The 27860-nt window shown below is 33.3% G+C and overlaps 1 protein-coding gene across 2 annotated transcripts; it reads right to left on the bottom strand.

Annotated features, from left to right (window-relative positions):
* Nucleotides 1-47: 47 nt before the first annotated feature.
* On the bottom strand, nucleotides 48-27860 carry LOC106053260 (protein DD3-3-like). 2 transcript variants are annotated; one of them, XM_056026305.1, is made up of 16 exons: nucleotides 27722-27860; nucleotides 24356-24488; nucleotides 23846-23899; nucleotides 13591-13677; nucleotides 12685-12780; nucleotides 12376-12514; nucleotides 11439-11558; nucleotides 11132-11287; nucleotides 10544-10752; nucleotides 9946-10173; nucleotides 9105-9275; nucleotides 4917-5007; nucleotides 4092-4224; nucleotides 3322-3538; nucleotides 2442-2559; nucleotides 48-1971 (listed from the first exon to the last, which is right to left on the bottom strand). In XM_056026305.1, the coding sequence occupies exons 2-16, from the start codon at nucleotides 24457-24459 to the stop codon at nucleotides 1585-1587; spliced, it is 2310 nt and encodes a 769-aa protein (XP_055882280.1). In that variant the 5' UTR covers nucleotides 24460-24488; nucleotides 27722-27860; the 3' UTR covers nucleotides 48-1584. The 2 variants fall into 2 exon arrangements, with proteins under 2 accessions (XP_055882280.1, XP_055882279.1); XM_056026304.1 differs by lacking the exon at nucleotides 27722-27860 and adding an exon at nucleotides 27668-27689.

Here is a 27860-nt window from a genome sequence, read left to right as displayed (position 1 = left end):
CACACTTATGTAGCTACTTAGAAAAGTAAATATAAACAAGATAAGAATTTTGATGACTGCCTGCAGTAATTTTATTACAAATTTAGTGGAATGTTTTGAACAATGTATATAATAATAATACAGTAAACTTAAAACAAAATTACATACATGAAATACAAAGCATTAATCTTCTTAACATTGTTAATATTTTATACAAATTTTAAAAAAAATGTTCTTGATTTTCTGCAAATATTTACAAAAAAAAAAGAAGCTTTAAAAAAAAGTGTATGGCACTTTTAAAAATCAAAAGTTCACAGTAAACCATTGATAAAAACCAAGTTACAATGAACAAAACATTGATAAATTGTACAAGACAGAATGTTTCATAGGTAGAATCTGAATCAAAATGAGCTTAAATGGTAAATAAAACATTTTCTCTTTTTTTTTTTCTTTCTAAAACAAATATTTAACTTATTTCTTAACAGGAATTCTTTTTAATGAAAGCATTGATAAATAATATTCAAAAGTTTACAAAAAAAGTGAAGAGTTAAAAGTCTGGCACTTTTAAAATAAAAAAAACTCACAATAAACCATTTATAAAAACCATTTTATAAATTACCAAAATATTGATAAATTAGATATATATATACTCAAGGAGAACGGGTTATGGTACCAATTTTTCCATGTTACTTTTTAACACCCAAGAAGTTATTATTGGATTCAAAAATAAAATTATTTCTGAACATATAACTTAAGGGGGAAATAATGTCTGCACATTTCTGAACATCATTACCAGCATCCCTCCTTGTGAATGAACTTACAAAAAGTAGGCAAACAGGTATCTATATAATTAATAAGACTCAGAATAAATGACATAAAAAGTTTCTAGTCCTAAAAATGGAACCAGTATGGGTAGTCTACAGTAGATGAAATAAATTATACAAAACAGACTGTTTCATAGGCAAAAATGTGAATCACAATGAGATTTAATGGTAAAACATTTTCTTTTTTTTTCTAAAACATGAATATTTAAATTATTTATTACAAGAGGATTGTTTTTTTATTTTTTTAAATGAATGCATTGATGAACATAGGAATAAATTATGTACTATATTTATAAAGTTAAAAGTTTAGGCTCGCTTCAAGACTCATGAATGTCAATATGGTAAATGGTGTATATGTAACAGATAACAAGCATATCATATAGCATCTACATTTCCATGTAAGGCACTTACTGAAGGTGACTGAACTTGAGGACATATTCTGCATGACATGTAGGACGTAATCATCTTCTTTTTTGAAGTAACGTTTGTATCATATAAGATAAGACATACTGAAATCCTAAATTTAAAATCCTAGTCTTCACTAGGATTTAAACTACCAGGAAATAGAAACCTTAACAATTGGGCCATTATGCCTCATGAATAGTTGACATGACATATATAATTAGATGACCAGCATCTATCACTCTGCAAAGAGCCATAAATTACAATTTTTAAAAAAATGGCGTATAATCCATGTAATTGTTTCCCTCCAAAAATATACAGGAATGGTTTTGTATTTTATTGACATTGACCTTGTGGTTGACATCATGTTTTCTAACACTTAAACTTTGCTCTGTGTTGATCTTTTGGCTGCCCTGCAAGTCTTCCCTATTGCCTGCCACTTCTTAGGGTTTCTCCTAAAATAAATCACAGATGCCACAATGATAGCCACCACAACGATGCAAGCAATAACTATTCCGACGATCATTCCAACATTTGTTTCCTTACGGGCCACATAGACCCCTCCCCTGGTGGCCTGCAATTTGGCCACACCACTGCCAATGTCAGCATTAACTTTGGACCAACCAGAAAACTGGACAGCATGGTACACTTCTACACCGCTGGAGTCATCATTTAGTTTCAGTTCCAAGGTGAAGGACTTTCCTTCCTCAGAGATTAGTTCTTCGGGATGAATGACAAAGAAGTCACTTGCATAACTATCCCCCTGCTGTAATGAAACATTTAGAAAAATTAAGCGCAACAAACAATGCAAAAATGGATGTTACTACTTTCACTTAGTAAAATAAGGCAAGGATTAGTTATATGAAAAAAAAAACTAATCAAAGAATGTCATTCATAATGTCAATAGATATAACAACTATTGAACCCTAGCTTGGAGTGAGTTATGGACAAACTTAAATCTTTAACCTCTTTTAGCATACCATCATTTTAATATGCTGCTGTATTAATTGAAAATGAAAGGCAAAATTTAAAAGATGATTTCCAAAAAGATGTAATCACATGATAATATTTTCATTGTTAGGCACAATTCTACAAGTAACCCATTGCATTTATTTCAAAAGGAAACACATGAATATTATACTTTCAAAAAATTTATTTATTTAAAAATTTATTCAAAGTCAAAATTGATATTTGCACTTTAAAGCTATTTACAAACTGAAATAAACAATTGCTCACTGTAAGTTCTCTGTTGGCAGCACTAAGGGCAGCCTTTCCATCTTCAACACTCATCTTGACTATTCTAACATTTTGCAGTGTACCAAATGTGTCCTCTTGCACTACCAGTTTGGCTAACCTGATGAAAAAAATGAATTTCATGATGCATGGCAAATGAAAATCTGTAAAATAAATTATTTTCAAGTTAATTTAGACGCATTTAGGTTAAACCAGAAAGACCTGTTTCATCACAACTATATATGACATTTCACTGAACCTTAACTAAATAAGGGATGTAGTGGCTGAGAGGTAAAGTGCTTGGCTTATAAACCAAGGGAGTCTCAGGTTCAAATCCCATGAAGACTGGGATTTTGAATTTCAGGATTTTTAAGGCACCCCTTAGTATATCCAAATATAGTGTGTTATTAGCATTAGTGGGGAATAGTAAAGGCAGATTGATCATTGTCGTGGCCACATGACACCCTCAGTAACCATGGGCCACATTACATTTACTTACTTTTTTATTTAAAATGTTTGAATTGAGGATTCATGTTTATACTTAGTCGAAGAACCAATTTTCTAAATTTTTGGTAGATAACCTAGAGTTTTAAAATAGTAATATGCATAATTATTTCATAGAGATGACATGTAGAGTTGGAATCTGTAAGCACCTCAATAATGAATCAGATGCTGTATTTAAACAAGATATTAAAAGTGGAATAAGCCAATCAGAAATTATTAACTATTTTGTATGTATGAAATGGTAACATGAATCAAATGAAATAAAAGCTAATTAAAACAAAGAAAAGAAATAATGATCTACCACTACTCTATAGATCTTATATTTTTTTAATAAAATAAACAATCAAATTTATTTGTGTTTGGATATAATAATGATTACCCTGGTTCCAGTGTTAAAGTTCCTCCCATTTTACCAATGGCTCGAGCTGCAAAGCTATCTGATGACACAGTTATCTTGCCCTTCTGATCTCTGTTGGAAAAATTGTTGTTTCTTGTGCTCATGTAATGGTAAGTTCCCTTGGCTGTCACTTTCCTAGGCTGGAGGTTGAAGTATGTGCCAGCGTCATCCAACTCAGAAACTTCACCTCGAAACTGGCCTACAAACATTAACATAAAGGAAATTTTGCTTCTTATTTTAGAACCATTTCACTGAGAAACAAATAAACATTCTGAATAAACAAAATAACTTGCTTCAATCTTAATCTTCTGCCCAATTGTGGTATGTAACTACCAATCCAATAAGTAAAAATCAGAATTTTTAAGTCCAGTGATTGTATGTCAAATGTTTGTCAGGTATAAAAATTGGAGAGTTTCATAAAAAAAACTATAAATAGCTAGCTTTTTGGTGTATCCAGAGTTCAAAATCAAGAATGTGTTGATGAAACTTTTTGTGCACTTTTGAACACAGCAAAAACAAATTTCTTGCACTCTTAGACTTCAAACTAATTTTAAAATGGGGAAACTAATTAGCAGTAATAAAGGAGAGTTGATAAAAAGATCAACCTTTATGCATATGAGATAGAATTAAAACTATGGCTAAAATTCATTGTTATTTAGTTGACAACAGCCAAGTTCAATTTAGCGTCCTTGACCTTGTTTGGTTTAGGGATAATATATCTAATATAATTAAGACATTTAATTTCACACTACCTGGATCAGAAAAAGCTAGAGTCATAGCATCCTCTTTAGACCAACCAAGGAAGGTCATATTTTCAGCCCTCATTGGTAAATTCAAACTATAATGTCCATAAATTCCACTCCTCTGAACACCATCAGAAAATGGCTGCAGAAAAAATTTACATTGTTTGAAATAACATCATTAATTACTTTTACATGCTTACAGAGTTTTATTACATAATGATGAGGTTTATTGGTCATGATGCCTTAGTGAGTCATATTTTATTGCTATATAGTATAAAAAGTCACTTAATACTTGTTATTATGTGAGATTGCATAATGAATAAATTAAATTTGATTTTTAATCAGAAGGCATATACTTATAATACACATTAGCATAAATGCATAATTATTATTTAAAATTACTCTTTTTTATCACTGTTTACAATTAAAAAGTTTCCATGATATGTCTTCTATTCTAATACATAGTCTCACCCAAAAATGTGATAATTATTAATTAAGAAGTTAGAATGCGCTTGTACATTTCTTCATGTTTATTTTAATTACTTTTAATATACTAATATACTTTTTGCAGCTTCTAAAATCTTTAAAAAAAAACATAAATCAAATAATAAAATCTTTAAAAACAAAACATAAATCATATAAAATACTAAGTCCAGGTATTATGAGTCTAATTAAGTAAATCTAATATCAAAGTCTTTAAAAACATAATAATAAGGCTTGTCCAAAGATTAATGAGGAATGCAGTATTTCTAAAAACAAAACATAAATCATATAAATTAGGTATTATGAATCTAATTTATTAAATTAATTTTTCAAATGAAAAAGTTAACCAACTTGATGCCCCAGGAGAACTATATTATTTCTGTCAGTGCCAGCAAGACCTTGACCATCATTATTGCCAGGATTAGTGTTGGAACCTGTCCACCTGTACAGTCAAATTACTATTTGTATACATTTTAAAATTCAGTGAAGAGATAAATTTAATAGAACATAATATTAACATAAGCACCTTTGAATCATTTTAGTTCTCTTAATCTTAACAGTTAAAACTTTCTTAAACATTTTGTGAGCAAGCATTTTTTCAATAGTTTTTTTTTTTTAATTCTTACTTTTTGCCTACTTTCAACAAGAAAAAAAAAACAGTTCTATTTATTAATAACAATTTTATCAAAAAACTATTGAAAATGAAAGTTCCTATAAAGTGTAAATATAATAAGTGACAAGGCTCATTCTTTCCAGTCACTTAACTTTTGCTTAGTGTCAGTTGTTTTCTCTTATGGAAAGCAAGATTCTAGGAGAAAGATCTTATTTAGACTAGGGGTGCACCGGATAGTCCCTCCGGCTCCGGCTTCTGCAGAATATCCGGCATTTTTTACTATCCGGTGCTATTCGGCTCTGGTCGGATATCACTACCGGATAGTAAACCGGATAGTAAAAAATACACCTATTTAATATGCATAAAGTGGACCTCGTTCCATTACTGTCTGTTATAGAATGTATTAATGTTTATATGAAAACAAAATAATGTGCTTAAAAATAGAGCCATTATAAATATGCATCAAACATCATTTATTATAAAGACAAGGCATGTTAATAACTTAATATAAATAGAGATGAAACTTTACATCATAAATGCGCTTTACATACAGAGCAGCAATGGCTGGCACTTTTTTCAATTTGTCTTGACCTTTGTGTAAGTTAGTTAACATGTTAAAAAGCTACATTCCTTGACTACGTCATGCTGACCAGACGTCTGTCTAGCTGTGTGGGTATATCTCCAGAGGTAGAGATGAACAACTCCCACCCCCTTTTATTTGTTTAGTCCAACACATTGAGTTTATTTATAGGCAGGTAACCACAAGTTAAATACGATGGACGTAGGTTTAATGTCAGTGTATTGACACTCTCTAGTAGTCACACCTTTCGAGGGAACTGAGTTTGTTTACTTAGTAGTTAATCTTTATTGGGGGGGGGGGGGGCTGGACTACAAGAGCCACACCTCTAAGGTGACCAGGTATATTTCTAGATGAACATCTCCCTCCCCCTTTTATTTGTTTAGCCCATCACATTGAGTTCATTGATTGACAGGTGAACCCAAGTCAGATACGATGGACGTAAGCACTCTCTAGAGGTCACACGAGGGAACTAGGTTTGTTATTGGGGGGTGGACTAGACTTTACATTATAAATTCGTATTACATACGTAGCAGCGATGTCTGGCACACTTTAAAAGCTTGTCTTGACCTTTGAGTGGTCTAGTTCTTCTTCTTCTTCTTCTTCATCGTTCTCATTGTTATGTTGGAGTGTTCATATGACTAGACCAATACATGAGATGAACTGCGCAGTGGTTTCCAAATCAGGGAGCTCTCCATATAGTTTTCTTTCTATTGGGGTGATTTGGGGCCAATGTCTTATACGGGCCTCTTGGTAGAGAGAGCAGTTTTGGAGGACGTGGTCGGCATTTTCTGGTGATACTCGAAATGGGCAGATTTCACTGGTTCCAATTTTGAGCTTCCAGAACATGTGTTGTCGCATTCTGTTGTGTCCGGTCCTGAGTCGAAAGATTAGACGTTGGTCTTGTGGGGATAGCTTATAGTAAGCATCATCTTTCTTGTGATTTGGATGGGAGCTCGTCCATTTCTTATTTATTTTATCTACAATTAATTTCTTCATTTCTTCTGGATAGAGTGCAGAGTTTACTTGTGAGTTTGTTCTCCCACTCTTGGCGAGTGTGTCAGCCTTCTCATTTCCTGCTAGTTGTATGTGAGAGTGGTCTAGTAACCATGTAATATTTCTTAACTATGTCAAGCTGATTGTCTAGATGTGCGGGTATATCTCCAGAGGTAGAGATGAGCAACCCCCACCTCCTTTTGTTTGTTTAGTTCATAACATTGAGTTCACAGATAGGCAGCTGACCACATTAAGCCAGATGTCAACGTGTGGACACTTTCTAGAGGTCACATCTTATGAGGGAACTGAGTTTGTTTACTTGGAGAAGAATTTTTATTAGGGGCGGGACTACAAGCCAAATCTCCATAAGGTTACTCTGGTATGAGTATGTTTATTATGTCAATCAAGGGTCTGGACCACAACCCACACCTTTTATACTATTGGCAGGGACAATAAGTTTGTTTACTTAAAGTCTCAATTAGGAGGCTGGACTACAAGCCAAACAGACACTGACCAGGGGTATCTTTAAAGGGAGGGCTCAAGAGACTCAACACGCTCAACTTCTTATTTGTTTAATCCATGACAATATATTGATAGACATTGACCATTCTTAAGCCAGAATGGATTAACGCAGATTGTTGAGAAACATTGACACTGTCTAGAGGTGACTAGATGAAAAGACTAAGTTTGTTTACTTGGAGAGAAATGTCATTTAGGGCGCTGAACACACGTTCGCTGCACAATAAAATAAAACAAATATGTGCATGTGTGCGTGTATGTATTTTTTCCCCTTGTATTAAAACTTTTAGAAAGAAAACTAATTTCATTGTTTAATTCTATTGACTTAATATATAAATGAAAACCTTACAGTAAAGTTTAACATCGCAGAAAATAAATTGATCTAAAGCACCACGATTAGATCTAGCAAACAAAGAAAAAATATGCTGGAATATTAAGAAACACTTGACCTCTGTAACTAAGGTACAGATATAATTTATCTATATGCTTGACTGACCATGCCAATGTGTTATCTTTTTTTGCCTGCACACTAAACACTATTGCGAATGCCCAAGAACAAAAACGCGTGATGGTCAACACCATCATCTATACACACTACACTAGGACTACATGTGTAGGCTCACTACGTCTATCTGACCAGATTGTTACTATCAGTCGAACACAGTCTATTTATGGGTTTTTTTGTTTTTTTTTGGTACGGAGGGTGTGAATGAGTTTTTTTTTTCTTCTATAGTTGATTTTCCTGATTTTTTTAGATCTATATAACAGTAGATCTAAACATAGATACCAATAATAGGCCTACAGACTACAATTAAATCTATGCTTCGCAACATTTAAGGCTCAGGCTATGAGTAGGTATAATAGATGTTCCTGCTGTTAATAAAATATCGTTTGCCGCAAATGGATTAATAAATATATGACCTACTACGCTTCAGATTCCAACTATTAACTAACAGCTATCAGTATTAAGCCCTTGAAACCAGAACCAGAAGCAGTCTTTGGACTTAAAATTACAAGTCTGATGACCAGTTGTTGGTCAGAAATTCTTGAACACATACATCCAACCACCATACAAGCCAGATGAGAGATTTACATTAGTAACTAGTTAAATATATACTAACATATTTTACATTGACCCTCCAACACACAGCCTTTATGGTTGGTGACCTCGTACATGCTACACAGATTAATTTTTGTTTATAAATACTGTTAAGCTTGAATAAATCAATCAATAACAGAGTTTAAAACAATAAGGTATATAAAAGGAAAAAAAAATAATACCAACAAATATAGGTACGTTATTTAACAGTTTCGTAAAATGTTCAGCAACACAAGCTATTTACAAGACACTTAGGTATTCGGCTCCGGCCGAATATCAAATTTTACTATCCGGTCATATCCGGCTCCGGCCGGATATCAAAAAGTACTATCCGGTGCACCTCTAATTTAGACTAATAATTTCTTTGGAAAAGCTTGCATAGAGTGCAGCCGATCAATACGAGCCCAGATAGGTTTCATACCGCCACACATGTGTATGCACTAAAATGCAGTGCAAAGCCATCAGCCCCCTGGATGACAAAGTAGTCATCATCATATTATGATATATAAATATATATCAGAAAGATATAATAGATGATTGATGCATCTTGTGAGAATTTACTCTTGTTTAAAGTTTATTTGAAAAAAAAAATGTTTTGAAATGGAGAAGTAAACTCAGAAATTCTACATGCATCCCTCAACCAATGTAATATGATAAATCTGCACAACTAAATATGGCCACAAATCCTAAAAAAAAAATAATAAAAATTTTAATATAAAGAAAAAACAAACTTACTGGATATGAACACATTCTCCAACACCCATGTTCAGATCATTGGGCACAAAGTCATACTCAACACCAGGGTACACCTGAACTATGTTGCCCCTTTTGCCTCGAACATTCAAGTTGTATATGTTACAGTCAGTGAGATCATCTGGGCGTTTGCGCACTGCGAATGTGTGTGACCTAAAAGTAAAATTGTAAAGATTTTTATGTTTCAAAAAATGAAAACCAATGTAAGAGCCTTTCTTTTTTTTTCTTTTAAAATTTCATTTTGAGCATAAAGTGAAATTCAATAGGATAATCAAAAAAATATTTGAATACATTTTAATTAGCATTTACTGATAACTTCCAAATAATTTCATTTTTATAAGAGAATTAAAAATGAAAAAAAAAAACAAGATTACAAGGATAAAATCTAGAAAATTGGTTCATGAAAAAGGATAATAGCAATCAGTCTGTTACTATGTTGCAAGTATTACAAGACAATACATTTTTTCTATCTTCACTTTCCCTCCAAATGTCAAAATAACTTAACAAAAAATACTCAGATTTAGAAGCTACTTTAGCGCTTCTATGTTATCCAACATGAAATACATTTTATTTTATTAAAGCTCTTCATATTTTGGCTAGCTAAAAGAAGAGAAAGGTTTATATTCATTTTTTTTCTTTTTAAATATTTTTATGGGATTGTTTTTAAAAGACTAATCTCCCTTTGACTAGGAATGAAAATGACTTTGACCTGGAAAAATAGAAGTAAATGGTTTACGCTGTCCTGTAGGTTAGTTTAGTAACAATTTTAAAGCCTTGTGTTTGCTTCAACAATGAGCATATCAGGAAATAAAATGTCTCTTACCTATCCTGGAAAACTCTGCCATACTGGGCTGTATTAATAGCCAGGCGAAGGCTTAAATTGATACCGGTTCCAGGAAAAATGTTCACTTCAGGGTTTGTTTTAAAGATGTAACCTCTTGAAGAAGCTTGGGTTTCATTGTTGAAACCTAAAGTAGGGGCTAATTGAATCTTCCCATTATCTGCAGCATAAGTATTCCAAGGTGAATAATCATTGGTTGATATATTGTATCTGCATTTAAAAACCAGATATCAGCCTTATAATTCAATTGGAGTAGAAAATATTTTGGCAAAAAAATTGTAATACTGTTGTAACTAAAAATCTAGCAATACACATGATATGATGAAATAGTTTTAATATGCTGCAATGTAGCATAGTCATCAAATTCTCAACAAATTATTATAAACTAGATAAGGGCATTAGTTTGATAAGGGAATAAAAAGGCTGGAAAGTAGTTAAAATTTATGAAAGGAGATGAGAAGCTTACTTGATGCTTAGCCTAAATGTAATAAAGATTGTGGAGAAAGTGGAATATCTACAATTCTTTTTGTCTGCTTAGAATGAATGATATTCTGTGATGACAACTTGGATTTCCACAAACCTGATTCTGAGGACACAGCTCTCATGCTCCAGGTAGTTAGGGATGGTCCAGTTGTACATGAGTGGGTGGCCACCATAACCATTGCCCAGATGGTTGTCCCTACTATATTCTGTCTCTCGACACTCAGGAGCAGGCACTCCATGAGCTGGAAACTCTTTCCAGACTGGCTTACGTATTTCACTATCAATGTTTTTAGGTAATTCAAATGTCTAGTTTAAAAAAAAAATCATGCTTTAAGGTGCTATAGCTGACCTAAAAAAAAATAACCAAGAAAATGTACAGAATACAACAGTTGTGCTTTACCTAAGACAGTTATGCTTTACCTAAGATGAAACTGAATGTTATTAAAGGAAATGTAGATATTTCTGAAAAACTACAATATATTTAATTGGGAAACATTATTTTTCATCTATACAAAAAATACCTTATTATACTTCCATGCATAACTAGATGTAAAGAAATAATTTTTAAGCAGAAATTATATTCAGTTAGCTAAAAAATCGTATTAATTTTGTATTATCCCAAAATATCTTTTTAATATTATATTATCTACTAGCTCAAGAAGTGTTCTTTTTTTTTGCCAGTTACCTCACAAGCATTCTTGTTGTTAGGAAGAACAAGTTTGTTATTTATAAGTTCCATCACAGCAGGAGGAAAGACACATGCCCATCTTGATTTGACATTTTGGCTTTCATTTCTGTAATAATAACAACGTGACACATCATTTGTCAGCACTGCTATATCCTGCAATAAAGTGAAACACAATATAATTCAATGCAACATGGGAAACAAAAATTCATCTTAAAAATCTAATCATCATAAACATGAAGAGAGCCAATAATTAATCATTAATCTATGAGTGAGATAGAACAAGATAAGAAGCTAAAAAACTGACCACCCAAGGGGAAGGATGCCAGTATGGATAGTAATCTCTCTCTTCTGGACACTCATAGCCCCGTCTAGTTGCCTGAGGATTCTGACGTGTGCTGCGTGCTGAGTTTTGATTTTTTAGATTCTGTGGAAGAGAATACAACATTATAAAGTCAGGATAAATAATGGATTTTGTTGTCCTTTTACATATAAAAAAAAGTACATAAAAATTTAGAAAGCTCTCTTAAAAAAAAAGAGTCCATAGTGGAAAACTAAATTTTAAATGTCAAGAATTATGATTTTTTTAAAAAGTCACAAAAAACATTGTACTAATAGTGTAATTATTTCTAATTTCTAACTCCACTAGTTATGACTTATGACGTAGGTCTAGAGAAGAGATTTAATGACTCCAAGTGACAGAAAAATAATTTACTAGAGCTTAAATAACTTAGTCATGTCCCAAAGTTGAAACGTATTTGAGAGGGAATATTTTCTATTATTTCACTGAGTTGTCTTTATAGGTTATAAGCACTTTAGACACGCAATAAATAAAAAAAGGATGTTTTACACATTTGGTTTTTGTATAGCAAAAGCTAATTGATAGTATTGATTGCATTAAAGCCTTAAAAAAACTTTAATTAATCCACTAAAATGTTACTATATCAATGTACTGTTGTACAAAACTTCAAAGACATTCTGCTTCTTGTGATATTCTAATCAAAGTTAACTGTGTGATCATTACATTAAGCCAAGATAACGTCATAGTAAACAATGAAACAATAGCAAACCATTATATATGAAAAACTGGATCCCAATAAAATATTAGTAAGTATAAGTATTTGAGCTTTCCCAAGAGTCTTGAAACAGGTTAATTATTTCCATTATAATTTTAACTATGTAACAAAGTAACAGGGAACATTTTTACTTGATTTTTATTCCCAGATTTTTAAAAACATATTTACTTGATCTGCAGTAAATAGTCCTTTGTTTCTCTCCCTTAAACTACACTCTTGATAGTAAGCATAATTTTCATGCATTCGGTACCGTCTGTCCATGTCACAGTTGTAATTCTCACACTGAGCACGATTAGCTGGAATTGTTCTGGAAAGAGCACAACATAAGAGAACAACTTAAAATATTAATTAGATAAAACAGGCACAAGAACCAACCACCTTTGCAGATCTCAGGTGCCTCATTAGAGCGAAGTGGCTTCACAAATACCATTATGCTTCAGTTAACAATAAATACATCCCATAAACCAAGTGACTTACGTGGTAGTTACACCATCTCTCACATCACTGTCACACATGTACTGAAGGATCAGTTCACAGTTGTTATTTGGGCCATGACAGGAGTGCTGGTTGGTCCTGATAGAAAGCAAACATTTCCCTTCAAATTGTTCATTATTATGCAAAGAACATCATATAGCATCATTTTTTTTCATAAAGCAGAAGTTTCCATTAAAAATAAACAAAAAAGATGATCAAAAAAGAATTTGACAACATTCTAATTATAAAGCCGTAAAACTTTATAGTAGCTGTTCAATCAAAGTTTTAGCTGAGTAAAGATCCTGGGTTCAATCCCGACATGGTGTTCAGGATATTGACCACTGGACAATTTATAGTTGTAATCACCTTTACTTTTGGTATCAGATTTTTGGTAAATCTACCTTTTTTAGTGTTGTTTAAGTTCCCTTTCAGACCTTGCGATCTATATGGCTGATGATGTAAAGGTCATATAGGTCCAAATATACCAAAATTAAAAATCCCAGCTTCACCAGGATTCTAGCCTGGGACCCCTGGTTCAGAGGCCAAGCACTTTACCATGATGCTGAGTATACTCACAAACATTTGTAAAACTTTTAATATAAATCTTAGACTCAGTACTCAGCCCCAGTACTTTCATCTTTTCAGCTAAGATCTCAACTATTCAGTAACCTATGCTATATATGACAGTAATAAACTAAACAGAGTAAAATAAAACTTAACAATCATGATGAAGGCTTAAGGTGCTTTGCGAAAACAGACAAATAACATAACTTAAAAGTCAAACTAGTCTAAGTAAGTTTTGAAAAAGGTCTTAATATTCTCATCAAACTTAGTGAAGCAATGTCAGTCTACATAATAAGACAAAGCTATTTAGATTGGTGACTCAAGGAAACTAAATAATTCTCATACCATTCTATGGACAATATGGAGCCTTGGTAATACAACAAAGATCCAACATTGTATCCTCCCCTGTCATTGTTCTGGGAATCAAAATTGCTGATAGAAAATAAATAAATTAGTTACTAAATTAGTTAGCTAACAATTATGTCTTTAATTTGTTCAGTTAAACATTCTTAACATGAAATTGTATAACTAGTAACTACTAAGTTTAAAAAAACACACATACTGAACAATATTTACAGTTCTAGTAAATCAAAGAGTTAGTGAAATTTTTGTAACTATGAAAACTAAGAAGAACCCGGGAAGACAGCTGATTAAAATAATAAAGTAAAATAAACATTCACATTTTATTTGTTGTTGAAAGTTGAGAAAAAAAAATTGACCATATTGGGAATTGAACCCATGACATTCACGTAAATAGCACAACACTCTATCTGCTTAGTTAAACAGTTATACTACTATGTGCACAAATTCAACTTAAAATAAATTGTACCATTTTTTTTTTATTTACTTTTGATAAACTTCCACCTTTTTACCTCCCTTGTTAGCTACTAATATGCATTGAAACAAATATCATAAGATTTATGACGCCCATAATTAACATAACAGTTATGTAGACATTTTCTTTCTTATTTTTCTTAAATTGCTCCATAAAGTGTAACCCCCCCCCCCCCACCCCCCAAAAAAAATTATATGTATTATATAAAGATCTATAAAAAGCATATTTGTAAGACAATGCAGTAGGCTATATGTTAGGTTGGTATCTATTTTGGTATTGAATAGATAGACAGACCAAGATGAATTGAAGATGGACAGATAGAACAGACAAATCAAAACACAGACAAGCCAGCAGACTGAATGATAGAAAGATATTTAAAATGAATTTCATTTTTTTTAAAATTGTAATTAGTGTGAAAGAAAACGGCAGGGGCAGGTAAGATAATTAGCAAAAATTTTGAATCAAAAAGTGCATCCATCCATCACTTTTCAGTACAAATGTTGACATAGAAGAAAAAAAAATAGCCTCTATACTTTCCGGAGCTTCAGAAGACACACACACCCATGGGCTCAAAAATAATTCGCCGTTGTTTTTTTTTTCTATACCCTTAATTTCTGAATCACGTGTTGGTTAAAAAGCTTTTTTTTTTTACTGCCGTGTGTTAATGTAGTCACTTGTGTGGATTGCAAGAGCCTTGTCAAAGTAATGCTATTCAATCTGAATGTTTTGTTTTTCATAGCTTTGGGCGCTCCTTCTAATAGTAGATTATTACATACTAGCCCAAAAAATTATCGACGGAGGAGGATGGCTGCGGTCAAATGTTCACCTCGGTACTGACACGTTTAAAGAAACCTAATACCACCGTGGTAATTAAACAGACTGAAAACGTAAACCACACAAGCCAAGACAATGATTCTGTTTCATGTACATAGCACCAAAGATGACGTTACAATAAAAGTCAAATGTATTTGAAGAAAGGGCGGAAACACACGTCACATGGCTTAGATCTCCATCTAATTTGCTTGACCATCAAATCAATTTATGGTTCAACAGATTGGTGGCGCTTCTTTACAAAATCAACTCATAGATCGGCCTGGTATTAGGTTTCTTTAAACGTGTCAATGTCGAATTCTATCAAAAGTAAACGCAACACTTTCGACGCCATTTAAATACATGTTCTGAGATTTTTTTTATTCGCCATCCAAAATTCTGAAGAGGGAGATACTAGACACCGCAATAATACTCTTCCCCACCTTAGCCCTAAACAAAATTATGATTAATCAACACTATGTGCGTGTGTGGAAATGAATTGAGTCTAGTTCAATGTAGATAATTTTAAGCCTTTAGCTTTTGCTTACTGCGATTTTCCTTTTGAGTCATTTTGTTATTCTCTACTATCACGAGTGTTACTCAGTAAGGCTCTTGTAGCTACACATAAACTTTATGTGGGCCAGACAATTCAATTTCAATAGGCATTCAAAGCGAGAGCTGGTAAATAAGTCAACAGCTGAACATAAAAGCATGTGTTTAAAAAAAGAAATTCCCTTTCTGGCTACTGTCCAAGTTGGCTGTGTCACAATCACATGGCGGATATCCTAGGCATATAGGGTGAAAAAAAAGGGGGGGGTGAGATACAGCCGAAAATAGAGTACGATATTCCTGTATGAATCAGACAAGGTAAACCATGAAGTGAACGGGCCTACGGAGCATGTTTTTATCTCATATGGGAATATAAGTGTAAGGCCCTAACTTCTGGCTCTTAACACATGGTCATGAAACTTCCCATTGAGACGCTGATACAAATGTTCAGCGTTTGTTTTGTTTTTTGCATGGGTAAGTTCGGGTGTTTAATGTGTTTGGTAAAGCAACAAAGTACAAGCGAAAGGGAAAGAAAAAAACACGAAGAGATGAAGATATTTAAACATGCTTTAGAAATACTATAAAGTAAATAAGGAATTCCAAGACCTACTAACAATGAAAAGAATCAGATACATAAAGGGGGCATAGATAGACTGCAAGGTTATCAGAGAACATGTTGTAGCAGTTAAGTGTCGCGCTGCGACAAGTAGTCATTGTGAACCTACACGATTTTTACGGAGAGAGAGGGAGATGTTATCAGATGAATGATGTAAAACCTAAAGCTAATGATGCAGTTTTTATATCTGTCGTAGAATCACGAGAGCTACTTTAAATATACAGGGGGTAGATCAACTAAGTGCTTTAAAAGTTGTCCTTTTAGCCAAGGTTAGCTTGTAGAATATCTGTCGTAGAGTCACAAGAGCAAAGTTTAAATAGATACAGAGTGTTGCTCAACTATGGGGTTCAAAAGTTGTTCTATTAGCGATGGTTGGTTAGTCAATGGTGGACCCACATCGATGCCAGAAGTGTAGGTGTACAAACTTTAAAAGCGAACAGAGGATTAGCATTTTGTTGTTCTTGGAATATTAACAATGGTTCGACAGCAGCATCAAGTCTGCTGTCTTTTAAAGTCTTGTGCATGGGCCCCATAGCTTGAAGAAAGATCAAAGATCACTGAGAAGAAGTGTCGTAGGATGACTGACGTAAGGCAAGCATAGTACTTTCAACGGTTAACAATTAACAATCTGCACAACCAATCAAAGGCGCTTTTTTGGGCGTGTTGATTCCAGGGGATGTTTCTTAAGACTCTTTAGCGTGTTTCGTGGAGCTTGAGAAAATGGCGATTCTGTTTTTCCGAAAAGTCAAGGTCTCCTTTTAGGCCCAATGGCACTCCAGTTCTGTAAACATCTTTCAAGTCTACTATAACAAAGTGGTTCTCATAATTTGATCCTCATAATGCTAGTCTTCCATAACACTCTCTCCGGCGAGCCGAGAACAAAACTATAACAGTAGGCTTCAATAAGACAGTGGCCTTTCCCATACAAAACTATACCACAGTAGGTCTCAATAACACAGTGCCTTTCCCATACAAAACTATACCACAGTAGGTCTCAATAAGACAGCGCCCTACCCTCATACACACTCATGTGAATTTGAATACCACCGGCCGAACCAAAACAAAAAAACGAATTGATTAATAATAATAATAATAGTAGCTTGTATATAGCGCTAAGGCACGACATGGCCTAAATTGTGCCGATGTGCCTAAAATCAAAATCAAATCATATATAGCGCTACCTTCATGCTTATAGCATAATTATTAGATTCCTTCATGCGGCTGAGCATGTTATAATGTAATTGTAATAACATCGTCAATGACTTAATCTTCAAAGTATGTTCTTGGAAAAATAGTTTAGTCTTATTCTATTTTACTAACGCTTATTCATTATGCACTCCCGCAAAGTTTGGCTGAAACAATCAGGTTCAGATGGTGCGCTAACATCCGTACATTTATAGATCTATAGAATTTATCTTTTTTGAGTACCAAGAGCCAATAGATGGTCAAGTACAAGTGGACATAAGTGCATCATGTCGCACGTGAAACGTGAGCAACAATGACTGACTCATTGTACAGCGGTGGGATACTTAGTGTCTTGTGAAGTAGGCTATGTACAATGTATCCTGATACGTTACCCAAAACTATCTAATCTGGGTTTTCAAAAGCAGCAGATAGAAGAACCTAAATGATTAAATTGTGAGAAATCTTTTGCACCATTCTAAGTAGGACCTTTTATATCATTTCGAAAGAAGCATCTGCATCAATATCAACCCAAATGACTCTTTCGCAAAGTCTTTCAATACGTCACGGCCAGAATTTCTTGTGAGCACCGAACTATCGTTTTGTTGATCTATTTTCGGTAAATAAGGCGGCTTGTTTAATACGAAGATCTTACAACACGACATCGCATGTCTGTCTCAAGTCAGTATCAACCGTTCTGCACCCTTCTTTAATTAAGTTTATTTGACGGGTGCTCTTTTTACTATGGCACACTAGTGCAGGGGTCGGCAACCTTTTGAGTCGAAAGAGCCAAAAAAGTACAATTTACTAAATTTTAAAGTTTTAAAGAGTCACAAAAATTTTTCTTGCAACAATAAATAGTACTAGCACAATTTTTATTTTTTATGAAAAAAAAAAAAATCTTTGTATATATATATATAAGTAGTGTTTTTCACAACAAATTAAATTTTATATATATATATATATATATATATATATATATATATATATATATATATATATATATGGCATTATTATATTTTTATTTCGGTAACAACTAAAGCAGTTAGGCTACAAATTACCTTAAACATTAACTTTAACTTCAATAACAAACAATTGAGCAAATAGATTCAATGGGAGCGTTGGCTTCGCATGGTTTTAGAAAGTTTGGATACATTTGGCTCATAACTTGTTGTTTTTAGTTTCAAACACGATTCTAGATTTTCTATTGTTAGTTGGCTTCTTACTTTGCTTTTAATTATATTCATGAAAAAAGAAAAAAAAACTTTCTCGCACGAATATGTCGATCCGAAGATAGTTAGCACTCCAAATGTAGCAATCTGGAAGATTATTCCATGCGCCGAATCAACTCGCGGCATTCCTTAGAAAGATGTCCACTTTTGTTGCGTTACGTGCATACATTTCTGGACCTCCAACTTTTGCAACTTGCTTTTCAACTCTCTAAATTTTCCACCCCATAAAGCTTTACTTTATAAATCGACCAATTGCATTTTTAGAGATCCAGTATCAATTTCAAATGGATCAATGTGAATTTGTGTTGAGAGGATTTACTAAAAATGCTAGAATGGTTTTGTTGGTTTTGAACTCCTCAAATCTATCAAGAAATTTATCTTTGATTTTTTTTTTAAACTGCCGAAGTAATTCGTGTCAAAAGTAGCTCTGATTTTATTGCGATACTGCTTTAGACATTGAAAATGAAGTAACTTACCGCTCTGAATATCTTCTGCAAAAAGAATTAATTTTTCTTCAACCAAACCAATTCTTCGACCAAAACATGCAGTTTTAGATTTAGCTCATTTAATTTCTCTGCTATATCAACCATAAAATAAAAAGTTTGTAAATATTTGTCGTTTTCTAATACAGGGAGATTAATGTCTTTATCATTTAGGAATGAATGTATTTCCTTTAAGCACAGAACAAAACGTTTCAACACCTTACCTTTGGAAAGCCATCGCACTTTGTATTTTAAAGAAGGAGGTCGTCGGAATACTGAGTCTCCCATTTCGTTTAAGAATCGTTTTGGATACAAAGCGCTTCTTGGTGTATTATTCGATGAAACGTAAGAATTTCTTGGTTTATTTTGCTCCGACGAATCGTTGTTGCCCTTTTATTTGTTCATGTCATACTTCTGGCTCTGTCAGTTGCTATTTAAATGATTTTTTTTAAATCGATCTTATTGTTTTCAATTTATTTTTGTACGGCATGCACTATATCTTCTCTAGTTTTCACGAGAGCGGTCGCAATCCTTGAAGTTCTTCTTTTGGACATTGGGAAGACATATACCTAACAAAATGGGCAACTTGTGCCGTGTCTTTATGTTGCAAGACTAGCAAGTGATAGGACAAAAGAAAGTTGAATATCTTCCACCTGTAAATATGTTACATTTGAAGACATTTTAAATATTCTATCTTGTACTGTTTTAGCAGATAACGGCAAATCGTTGGTTTTTTTTTTTTTTTTTTTCAAGATTTCTGGTTTGTTTTCGAAATCACGAAAAAGTATTTTCTTCAGATGCATGTAGAAAGCAGCCTTTGACATACTCACCATCTGTAAATGGTTTGCCTTTTTGTCAAATTTCTAGTGGTGCCGCAAAGCTTGCCAAATTAGCATTAAGTATATTGCTTCTAAGTTTGAGAAGATAATCGCTTCTAACGTGGTAAAGACGCCAATTCATCTTGCGTCGAAAGCGAAATGAAACCACCGACAATGGCGTCATTCGAGAACTTCTGACTGACTGACAATATTGACGACGCGTGTAATGGTGGAGGGGTGTGGCGAAAAGCGAGTACAAGTGGCTGAGAGCTAGAATCGGTGCCTTATCCTCGTTAAACGATTCAGAAATATTTAAGAAATGTTTATATAAAATAAATAATATTTGCGTATGGAACTAAAGAGCCGCAGCTTCACACCCAAAGACCCGCAAGTGGCTCGCGAGCCGAATTGCCGGCCCCGGCAATAGTGCCATGTGAACCAAGTAGATCAGTAACAAATTCGCTTGACCAGCTTATTAAGGAGAGGAAGATGGGTCTTTTTTTTTTCTCAGTAATATATTAAGAAGAAATTATTTAGCAGCTAGAATAGCGTCTCTGAGGAACTTATCTTATAACAGGAATAATAAGTGTGTAGATGGAAGTCGGCAGTGGTTTAGTCATGACTTCAAGGCAGTAAAGACCGTAGGTTAATGCAAACCATTTGATATTTTAGCGAGGCCGGGAGAAAGGAATCCAGTCAATAACTACTAGAGAGAAAAAGTATCCTTTTAAAATGTTTCCTAAATGGACATTTGGTGTAGCTAGGGGATAGGACTGTTAAGTTCTTGTTGTTGTTGTCTGTTTTAGTAGACATATTCATAAAGTACAATTATGTTGTTGGAGAGCAGGGCCATACAATAGTGACAACATGAATAGGATAAATTAGTTGAACAACGATTTTAAGATCTTAAACATTCTAGGAGAATCCACAAACAGTATATTATATAGGCCTATATCCAATTCACTATTACCCAACAAGTAACTAGCAAGCTTTTTCATAAGTACATTAAGTATTTTGATAGGCTGGTAATCAAGTAGTATCAGAATTGCGTATGGATTTAGAACACTAGTTTATGTCATGTTCTTCATTGGCAAGATTGAGCAGATCAGAAATGACATGACATCGCTCTCATCACAGCTTGACCACTCTCCAATCTTTACAAATTCTCCTTTTTGCGAGTTTTAGCATGTATCTGAAGATTATGTCAAAAGTACTATTTTTAAATTGCCAAATAAATCTTGTGACCTTGATCCTATTCCAACCTCCTTGCTCCTTGAATGTTAAGATGAGCTTGTACCCACAATTACTAACATTGTGAACTCTTCACTGACTTCAGGCATTGTACCACAGCAATTTAAGCATGCACTTGTCAGGCCCTTATTAAAGAAGTCTTGACCCGGAATGTCTAAAAAAAACTATCGCCCGGTATCAAATCATCCCTTCCTGTCAAAGCTTCTGGAGCGCATCGTGTTTGCACTAATTCTTTCTCATCATGAACAGTACTGTCTCTTGAAAGAATTTCAATCTGCATATAGGAAGTGCCGTAGCACAGAGACAGCAGTGGTCAGGGTACTAAACGACTTACTTCACAATTCCGACATAGGCCACATATCAACTCTTTCCATGATGGACTTGTCCGCAGCCTTTGATACGCTAGACCATGAAATTATGATGGCCAGATTCTCTGCCACTTTTGGTTTAGCAGGAGTCGTCCTTAAGTAGCTTGGATCCTACCTGACGGAATGCACCCAAAGTGTCGTTGTTAGCGGGACGGAATCAACAAGCTTACTTTTGAAGTACTGAGTACCCCAAGGATCAGTTCTAGGCCCAGAAGGCCTACTGTTCACTATGTATACATATGCACTCAGTGTCATACGGCCAACCGGCATCCTATACCATTTCTTTGCTGATGACTCACAGTTATACGATTTCTCAGTACTCTCAGAGGTGTCACATCTGGCAGAGAAAATCAGTGGTACCGTTGCAAGGGTGAGCGATTGAATGGTTGAGAATAAACTCAAGATGAACGAAGACAAGACAGAAATAATTAAGATTGGCACTCGGAATAACGTCTCAAAAGTCACAAACTGCCAAGTTCCTTATGTCCATGTAGTGCGGAATCTTGGAGTTTTCTTCGACTCAACACTATCTTTCGACCCACACATAAGTCAGCTCTGCAAGGGTCCTTATCTGCAGCTGCGCAGATTAGGCCAGATTCGACCATATTTAACAACGGAGTCAACAAAAACGTTAGCTGTGGCATTCATACTCTCCCGCCTTGACTAATGTAACGCCGTGCTAGCAGGTATACCCGATGACAAAATAGCCAAGCTGCAACGTATTCAGAACAATGCCGCACGAATAGTCCCTAGAAAAACAAGACGAGATTCTGCTACTACGCTCTTGCGCACGCTCCATTGGCTTCCTGTGAAAGCGAGAATCGACTACAAGGTCGCCACACTGTGTCATAAGTGTATATATAACAATGAGATGCCTTTACACCTAAGCGAACTGATTACTTTATATGTCCCTCAGAGAGCCCTGCGCTCAATGGACTTAACGCTTCTGGTGGTGCCACGTTTCTCCCTCAAAAGCTAAAGTCTGTGGGGCTTTTCCAAAGGTTTGGAACTCACTCCCCATTGATCTCAGACAGACAACATGCTACACCACTTTTAAGAACATTAAGACCTACCTGTTTAATTTTTTTTTTTTTTTTTGATTAATTGTCATTTTAGCTGTCGTGTTTGTGTTTGTAATGTTATTACAGCGCCTTGAGCCTACATTTTGTTTGTTAACAGCCCTTTATAAATAAATTATTACCGGTATGTTCAAAACAGTATTTCCCTATTATTTCAAAGTGAGAATGTACCTACTATGAATTAGAGAAAGCAAAAAAAGAAATTAAATATCATTGTGAAGTATCTGAGTCTACAGAAACATTTAACAAATTATGTTCATGCAAATCAGATTAACAAGTACTGGGAGGACATAAAATTTTAAAATAAAAAATTATAATCATCACCAGGATTGGATTTTCATCCCATTCAATCAACCTGTTACTTTTTTTTTTCATGGTAAACCAGTTCATTAATAGAACCCAGAGACAAACAATGGAAAAAAACTAACAATATGGAGACAGTGAGCTGGGTGAAGCTGAAAACACAGTAAAAATCAAAAGACTATCTAATAATTTTTATAAGGCCTAAAGGATCCCACAGCTGAAATGGTCAAGACAACATACCACACTACATACTCATGTTAGTTCATACACATACAGTCCTTTAGTGTATGTAAAACTGTGTAACAAAATGACATTAGGAAACCAGATATATATTTTCAGCTACACAGTAATGCCCAATAGTAACATATGTACAGGAGGTCTCAAGTTACATCAGTTCCAGTGCAGAAACTAGTTGGTGTGCATGGTAGAAGAATATGTCATGATATAGCATGGCTGTGAACCAAGGAAGACGACATCACCCTAGTCATGTTGTAAGCCATTTTGGCATTTTACTGTTTCATTTCATTAATAAACATATTTTATATTTCTTTGATGTGTTTTTGTTTAATTATGCAAGGTGATGTGTTAGGATAGGTGTTAGGATATAAGTGCTTACAGTATTTACATACAGTAAGTGTATTCTGACTTCCACCAAAATTGGTTTACAATGAAGAGTAGCAAGGGATCAACATACTTCATTGATACAAAAAAAAAATTCATACAAAGAAGAATTTATTCAGTACATGTGCAATAATAGCAATCAAATAAAAAAAAATGTTTTCAATTGTTGGAATTTGTTCTTTCTTTTTTTTTTTTTCACAAAGAAATTTTGAATAAAGAACAAGTAAATTAATTAACACCATGGCTAAACATGGCCAATGTCAGCCCTTCTTAATCTAACTATTTGCTTTGTGCTCTTGTGCACACCAAGAGAATGAATTTCTGAAGATTAGAATGCAAGACAACACTTGAGATCGGGGAGGGGAGAAAAGATATGTGAATCACTGGCTTAGAGTGAGATGCATAATACAGCACATGCTTAATGCAATAAATGAGTTAACAAAAATAAACTCACTTGTTCCCATTGGTCCTTTCTCTAGTCTGTTCATCTAGTCGATTATTACTTCCTCTGAAATAACAACAATTGATTTTTTTATTGTGAAGAAATCATAAATAATGTAAAAATAATGAATAGTATTTCTATTACAAGGTTTACAAATAACAAGATTATTCATTCCTTATGTTAAACCTCCTGCAGAGAAGCAAAGAAAAAAAAAGTGAAATTTCTCATTCTACTTAATGAGTGGCATTGACCTGCGCAAGCCAATTACCACTTTAAAAGTACTGACTGCAGGCTGGAGGAAATGCAATAATTTTTTTAAGACTCTGTAGCCACATGAAATACGGCACTCCTCCTCAATCTTTGGACTGGAGGACAAGCCATAAATATAAAAGCGCAAAAGAAATACAAAAACAAAATACTTTGATATTATGCACACTACACTCTACAAATATCTAAATGTATACATCATCATTACATACATGCATACAAAAAAAGTTATATCAATATTTAGAAATGAATTACCTGGGGTTATGAAGGTATATATCACATTTCACACTGGATGTTAATATCATGTAAACTAAAACCCCATAACTACTTGATGAAAGCAGATACTTTTCAAACATCATTGTTTCTTCCCTCTTGATTTTTTTTAACCCTGAAATAACGGAATTGAACATTGTTTATTATTTTCATATCAAATAGTGTTGAAGTGTTCTGACTTCTAAATAAATAGAATATCTAACTTTAAAAATAGATAATAATAATAGTATACTTCATGCTCTATTACAGCATCTAGATTCTAGAATTATTGTATCTCTGTTATAATGAAACAGCCCAATCTCTTTCCTTCTTTCTCATTCTAGAACTCACATTTTGTTAATTTTTTTTCCCCCTGCACATTGCAATTTCTTGGATATAGATGTTTGACTTGATTTAGATAGACCCACTTTATTACACCTCTCCAGACACATTTACTCATACATATATATATATATGGTTTGGGCCTGTGAATTCTAGTATCACTTTTACTTATCTGCTTCCGCCCACCTACCTTCTGCCCACAACAAAAAAAGTTATCATACAATCTCTGACATTTCTTTAGCTTCTCTATATTTAATATATAGCTAATTGGTTGTTGGTTTTTTGTTTTTATTTTTTGTTTGTTTTTTTTGGCTTTTCAACTATAACCCCCTGCCACACACACAAACACCTGCTTTTACTTTTCGGCCATTTTTATATTACAAAGGCAACCCTTAACTTTTTTTTTAGTTATTTTTTCTGATTGATGAACTTTCACATTACACTTTTCAGCTTTTGAATCTATAAATAGCATCTATGAATATTTTAAACTTGTTTTTTCATCCCTTAATCATAAGAAAAAGATTATAGATCTAAATCTATCTTTTTTATCAAAGGTATTAACTCTTTCTCTCCATAATTATTTGTCTACATTTTGAGGGAGTTCTTCATTTTGCTCATTATATTTCATTCCCCTGTTATGATTAAGCTTCAATAGCTTTTTCATTTGTTATCAGAAAATGTTTTATTTGGTCTAGAATTAAATGGAAATGCATATTCTTTTTATAAAACACAAAGTCAAGTTTATTTAATCAAAAATTAATTTAATTTAATGAGTTCAAATCAACGATGGTATCGTCATTTAGATAGAAAGAGTTAAATCTATAATCTATATTTCTAGACCAGTGAGTCCCAAAGTGGTCTATATTGACCTCCAGGGGTCTACAAAGATTTCCAAGGGGTCTACGAATGTAAAAAAATAAATTGGGGGCCTATCAGATGTCCACGGGAGTCTATGATAATGGAATTCATTTAAACAGGTTGTGACTTTATTTTTCACATCCCATTAATGTAATTATTTCATACACTAATACATGATTTGTACCTTAGTTAATCCTTTAAATATTTATCCTGCTATTCACAAGAAAAGTGTTTTGTTTCAATACTTATTTAAATATCTTAAGCTTGTATACATGTAACTAATGTTTAACAAAAAGAAATGTAGACTGTACAGCGTTGATTATTTAAAATTGGAATTCATTGCATCCTTGTCAAACAAGTGGTTGTCTAAGTGTCTTTATATGACAGTATGAAACTTATTACGCTGGAGGATCATTTGAGACGATGCCACCATGAGAATAAAGATTTGAAAAAAATTCAAACACTTAAAGATAACGTTCAGAATAGACCCCCCAAATCCTGTTCGAAACTTACTGGTACGCTATGGGAAGAGTTTGAAGGGGGTACGCATTGCACCTCATTAACTATGCTAATTTTTTTTTAAATACACATTTACTATGTTCTGTTAATAAATTAAAGTGTAGTGGGGGGAGGGGTACTCAGCATTACAAAAATTATAAAAGAATACACAAAGGTCAAAAGTTTGGGAAACACTGTCATAGAACAACAAATTCTTATACGAAACATAATATCGGTAGCAACAGAAGATGAACCTGCAAAAAAAAAATAATTTTCATTGTGTTTGCTGATTCCAGTAATATACCGGTATATATATATATATATTAATTGTTATTTTAATTGGTTTAAATTTGAATTTTATCAATATAAAAGATAGATCTCTTATAACTTAAAATGTAGCTTTAAATTACTTTTTCACTCTTCGACTCACTAGAGTTAGCAATTACTGAATTAGTTTTAAAAAATATGAAGCTCATATATTTGCTAAAAAGCAATACAAGTTAAGCAGGGGGGCTACCGAAAACCAGAAAACATGACAAGGGGTCTACGAGACAAAAAAGTTTGGGAACCACTGATCTAGACAAACAATTAGTAGTAGAGTATTAGATTATTATCATTTAATGTGTCTAATATGATGATTGATATTGAATAATTGATATGATATAGATTTAGAATTCTAGATTATATTTATAGAATAAAAGATCTTTCCTAAGTCTATAGATATTTTTATGATAAAATTAATATATCATGATTTTTTAAAATATAAAAATAATTGATTATAGATCTAGATCTACTATCGAGCTAGATTTTATAGATCTAATAATATATTATTTATAAATATATAATTATTCTAATTCAGATTAATTATCATTATAGATCTAGTATTTTTATAGATATATATCTATAGTCATAGTCGAGATTTCGAGATCTACTGTGGTCTAGTGACGTAGTGTACATCTTAGTCTTAGTCACTATCAATACGAATCAGACTAATGGTCACTAATCTAATCATAACATAAATGATAATATAATTAAATATAATACTAATCTTATCTAGATTTCTAGATTCTCATTACTATTATACTAATTACAGTATTATTTACAGCATAACATTAGTCTTTTTATGTGACTATAGACAGTATAAGTATAGTGTACTATAGTGAGTCGTTAGTCACGGTTAGTGACTATAGATCTAGTACTAGGTTTAACTAGAATCTAGATCTATTTACTATAGTTTACCATTATTACTATAGTTATACATAATACAGACTATACTATACTGACTATAGGCCACTATAAACTATATAGCCACTATAACTTATAACGTGACTATAGGCAGTATAGGCCTACTATAGTATAGAATAAGACATTATAGACTACGTTGATGATTGACTGCATAAATGATATGATGAATCTAGATCTAGTTACTAGATAATCTAGTATTACTTATTACTATTACTATTAGATCTAGACTCTAGTAGTCTAGTATAGTACTTATAGTAGTATTAGTAAATTTAGTAGTATCCGCAGTACTAATCAGTAGTAGTAGTATCATCATGATCATGGTCATGATGATGATCATCTAGATCTAGAATCTAGAACTAGTCGACAACTCACACGTCATACACACTGTACTCAGTACTTTGTAGTATGAACTAATGAAGCGTTTACCTTTAGATCTAGGCTACTCTAGTCTATCCTATATTATAGTCTAGATCTAGATCTATTTATAGTCTATATACTGATATAGAATCTAGATCTAGAATCTAGATCGGATTGTGTTGGTAAACAGATAATGCCTAGCCTATAT

This window comes from Biomphalaria glabrata, chromosome 4 (genome assembly GCF_947242115.1).
Source record: "Biomphalaria glabrata chromosome 4, xgBioGlab47.1, whole genome shotgun sequence".
In the NCBI taxonomy this organism is placed as follows: Eukaryota; Metazoa; Mollusca; class Gastropoda; family Planorbidae; genus Biomphalaria; species Biomphalaria glabrata.
Note: the sequence above shows the minus strand (reverse complement) of the source record. Positions and strands in the feature narration are given on the sequence as shown.

What these genes read in the sequence shown, in the direction of transcription:
- LOC106053260 (XM_056026304.1), bottom strand. An exon ending in ATATACCTTCATAACCCCAG is followed by an intron (nt 23,900 to 24,355) that starts GTAATTCATTTC and finishes TTGTTATTTCAG; the next exon opens with AGGAAGTAATAATCGACTAG. An exon ending in GGCAGAGTTTTCCAGGATAG is followed by an intron (nt 9,276 to 9,945) that starts GTAAGAGACATT and finishes TTTTACTTTTAG; the next exon opens with GTCACACACATTCGCAGTGC.